General features: G+C 49.7%; 1 protein-coding gene across 1 annotated transcript in view; it reads left to right on the top strand.

The window, feature by feature from the left end:
• Positions 1–3860, top strand: part of DPAGT1 (dolichyl-phosphate (UDP-N-acetylglucosamine) N-acetylglucosaminephosphotransferase 1 (GlcNAc-1-P transferase)) — a gene marked incomplete at its 5' end in the record, with an annotated part of 4216 nt that extends 356 nt beyond the window's left edge. Inside the window, 7 exons of the mRNA XM_010131737.1 lie at positions 1–174; positions 693–839; positions 970–1054; positions 1521–1709; positions 1974–2061; positions 2369–2524; positions 3795–3860. The exon at positions 1–174 is cut by the window's left edge and continues 23 nt beyond it. Coding sequence (XP_010130039.1) covers positions 1–174; positions 693–839; positions 970–1054; positions 1521–1709; positions 1974–2061; positions 2369–2524; positions 3795–3860 — 905 coding nt within the window. The remainder of the gene's footprint in view (positions 175–692; positions 840–969; positions 1055–1520; positions 1710–1973; positions 2062–2368; positions 2525–3794) is intronic.
• Between the last annotated feature and the right edge of the window lie 21 nt (positions 3861–3881).

Below are 3881 nucleotides of genomic sequence, written 5' to 3' on the forward strand. Positions count from 1 at the left end.
TGGTTTTCCTGGGCTTCGCAGATGATGTTCTGAACCTGCGCTGGCGCCACAAGCTCCTTCTCCCCACCATGGCTTCCCTCCCGCTGCTCATGGTTTACTTCACCAACTTTGGGAACACAACCATTGTGGTGCCTAAGCCCTTCCGAGTGCTGCTGGGCATGCACCTGGACCTGGGTAAGTTACGAGTCACCAGAAGCCACCTTCCAGGCGGCAAGCGTGGGTGGAAGGGGTCACCTGAGGGCACTCTGCACTGCCGAGGGAACACCCAGAGGGCTGGCTTAAGGAACCAGTGACAGGGCGCGATTCCACCCACTAAAAAACATCGAGAAGCCCAGTACGCATACACCCGTGCAGAGAGAGGCACCAGCTATTTCTCCAGGATTCCGGTGATACAAGACTGAGCACGTGGCACTCAGCTGCTGGCACCGGAATGGCTGAAGGACAGACGCGGAGCGAGCACTACAGCCTGCTGCTGCGTCGCAATGGTTTGCTCTAGTCTCCGTGTTGTACGCGTGGCAGCCAGTTCCCAGGAGAGGGAGTGGTTTGTGAGTGAGCTACCGCTATCAGAACTCACCGAGATCACTCTGGGTAACGGACTCTTGTCCAAAGCAGGAAGCGAGAGCTCCGGGGAATGGGACCGGGGCCTGCTTCGCCTGTGGCTACTAAAGCACGTGGCTCCCTCTGATCTGCAGGTATTCTCTACTATGCGTACATGGGCATGCTGGCAGTGTTCTGCACTAACGCCATCAACATTCTCGCTGGAATCAATGGGATTGAAGCAGGGCAGTCTCTGGTGATAGCTGCTTCCATTATCATATTCAACATGGTAGAGTTAAACGGTAAGGAAGATACCGCATGTTTGTGGGAGCAAAAAGCAAAGGGAGACAGAATCCTAGATTTCAGTGTCTGGGGTTACTAAAAATCAACCAGTCCTGTCTTATCACAGACATTGTTTTCTTTTTTCTATAGGGGATTATCGAGATGATCACATTTTTTCTCTCTACTTCATGATTCCTTTTTTTTTTACCACACTGGGGCTGTTTTACCACAACTGGTAAGAGGATGGACCTTCAGAGTTTCTCCAGAAACATCCTTTCCCTTTACCTTCTCCCTTTTCAAACAAACAAAACCACTTACCGACGTGCAGATGGGACGCTGGAGTGCAGACAAGCTTCTTGCGAGAAACAAGAGCACAGGGCATCGATGCGCTGGTAGCTTTTCTTTTTATTAGAACGATTCCGGTCACGCCATCCCACCAAAATGTACAGGATACGCTCCCTCCTACATCTTGCTCGCAGCGTTTTCATGCGTGTTCTCTGCGAGTCAGGTTGTAGGTCCCAGTCCCGCAGTTCCTAGCATAAATACCTCCAGTTGTTGCTTTTACTGTGTAGATTTGCTGCAGTTCCCTCCCGGCCCCTCATTACTCCCACTGAATGGGAATACGTTCAGTGGTTATAAGGTCATTTTCACAGCAACGGCAATTGTGACAGACCTTTGCTTTTCTGCCCTGTGGACTTCAGGTATCCATCTCGAGTGTTTGTTGGGGACACCTTCTGCTACTTTGCCGGCATGACCTTCGCCGTGGTGGGGATCTTGGGACACTTCAGCAAAACAATGCTGCTTTTTTTCATCCCGCAAGTGCTCAACTTCCTCTACTCATTGCCTCAGCTCTTCCATGTCATTCCTTGTCCCCGTCACCGGCTGCCGAGGTACTGTGCTCGAGTGACCTATCATGGTACTGCACATTGTGCCTTCTGTTTCATTTCTCAAACTATACAGCTTTATGCATATATTGGGGGGCCCAGTCTGAGGGACTAGGTATCGCAGCTGTTGTTAAGTGTATCGGTATATTCCTGCTTTTTCCACCGCTGGATTTCTTTCTCAACTACTCGGCTAAGGACCTAAGTCTGCCTACATAGAGATCTCTCTGTCTCCTTGCTCTATCGGGACTAAAATTTTCATGTGTCTTTTAGGCTCAATCCTAGTACAGGGAAGTTGGAGATGAGCTACTCCAGATTCAAAACTAAGAGCCTCTCTGCCCTGGGAACAAACATCCTGAAGGTAGTATCCAGAAAACATTAAAAATTACATTGAGGCGGTGATCAAAAGCGAGAGAAACAGGATGGGAGGGAATGCAGAACTTCTGGGCTCTCTAGTTATTAACTGGCTCAAATCAAGAGGAAAATACTCTGCTTAGCCCATGGCCATCCCTCATGGTCACTCAGGTTAATAATCATGAGTAACTGTGTCCCAGGACCATCATAAGAGCACGAGCCAGACTTCAGGGATGGTACAGCAAAAGGGCAAAACCAGCCAGTGAGGACCAAAACACACCTGGTGATGTCGTTTGCCGTATTTCTCTCCCCAGGCGGTCAAGATCTTGCACGTAGTAGATGTGCGGAGTGGAACAGATGAAGACGGCGAATACACCGAGTGCAATAACATGACGCTTATTAACTTTGTTATAAAGCTGATCGGACCCACCCACGAGCGAAATCTCACTCTACTGTTGCTGCTCATTCAGGTCAGACAAACGATTCCTCCGGTAGAAAGATGTACTCTGCAATAGGAAGAGATCCAAGTCAGTCTCAAGAGACAAAGGGGAAGTAGAGTATCATACTCTTCACACAGGATACTTTGAGCTGTGGAACTTGAGAGGAATCGGCAGTTTAGCTCACGGAGGAAACAGATTCCTCCTTCCCGCCCCCAGTTCATTAAGAGCTAATAAGTACCATGTCCCTAGGTTAGTTTGAGAAGGTCCCCAAGGTGCACGTCGCTGGATGCTAGAAGAACATCAGGAGAGCAGAGTGCCTTGTCACTCTGACCCAAGACAGCCTCTTTCCACGTTGCTGTTTTTCGGCTATACCAAATAACGTGGTCCCGGAGTTAGCTCCGGCTGGCGGAAATGTGTAAGCGTGGCACGCAGCTTGGTGGCATCGGGAGCCTGAGCAGGGCGCGGGAGCATGCTGAAGCAGCTTAGAGTGCAAGGATAACGTGCCTCAGATACTGCCGCTGCCTCGGTTTAAGCGTGGCACGCAGCTTGGTGGCATCGGGAGCCTGAGCAGGGCGCGGGAGCATGCTGAAGCAGCTTAGAGTGCAAGGATAACGTGCCTCAGATACTGCCGCTGCCTCGGTTCAGCCCTGAACTCTCGTGCATAATACAGCAGAAACACCATTTTTTATAAGGCCCACATTGCTTAGTTGCCCACAATAAAATTCTTTTCACACCCATATTAAAGATCAGAGATTCTGATTAGGAAAGAGAAGAGACACTTAGCCAGTTTCCATTGGGGAGGAAGGAGTTCCAACAAACCAGCCTGGAGACCAAACAGGGCCAACCAGGGGTGGGAGAGGATGGGAAGTACATACCACTCAATCTTGAGTGCAGTCGCAGCAGAGAAGTCTTGGCAGCGTCTTCTTGCAAGGGTGCTGAATTGCAGCTTTGACACGAGGTGCTTTCCATTACAGGCCATAGGGTTTACATCAGAATATAGACTCCTTAAGGAGGAAATAGTTGTTCCGAACCATTCATCTTGCCCGCTTGTTCTCACAGCGTGCCTGTGCACCCGCACAGGCAGAAACCTGCCGCAGATAGCTATGATTCTCAGAGCGAGACCTGAGGACTTGGGCTAAACGACTGCTTTCCATCTTTGTAGGCTGAAAAAATTTATCCTAAATGTTGTTATTGAGTGAATCGAGGCATGCTGGAAAGCATAGCAAATTCATCTGGAAGGCAGAAATCGGCCAGCTTGTAAACTGTTTGTAATGTTTCTGTTGTCTGTCTGATTACCTAGGTCTTGGGCAGCATGATTGCGTTTTCAGTCCGGTACCAGCTCGTGCGTTTGTTTTACGATGTCTGACCAGGCTGTTGGGAGCAGGGG

The sequence above is a fragment of the Buceros rhinoceros genome, unplaced genomic scaffold (assembly GCF_000710305.1).
Source record: "Buceros rhinoceros silvestris isolate BGI_N320 unplaced genomic scaffold, ASM71030v1 scaffold36182, whole genome shotgun sequence".
Lineage (NCBI taxonomy): Eukaryota > Metazoa > Chordata > Aves > Bucerotiformes > Bucerotidae > Buceros > Buceros rhinoceros.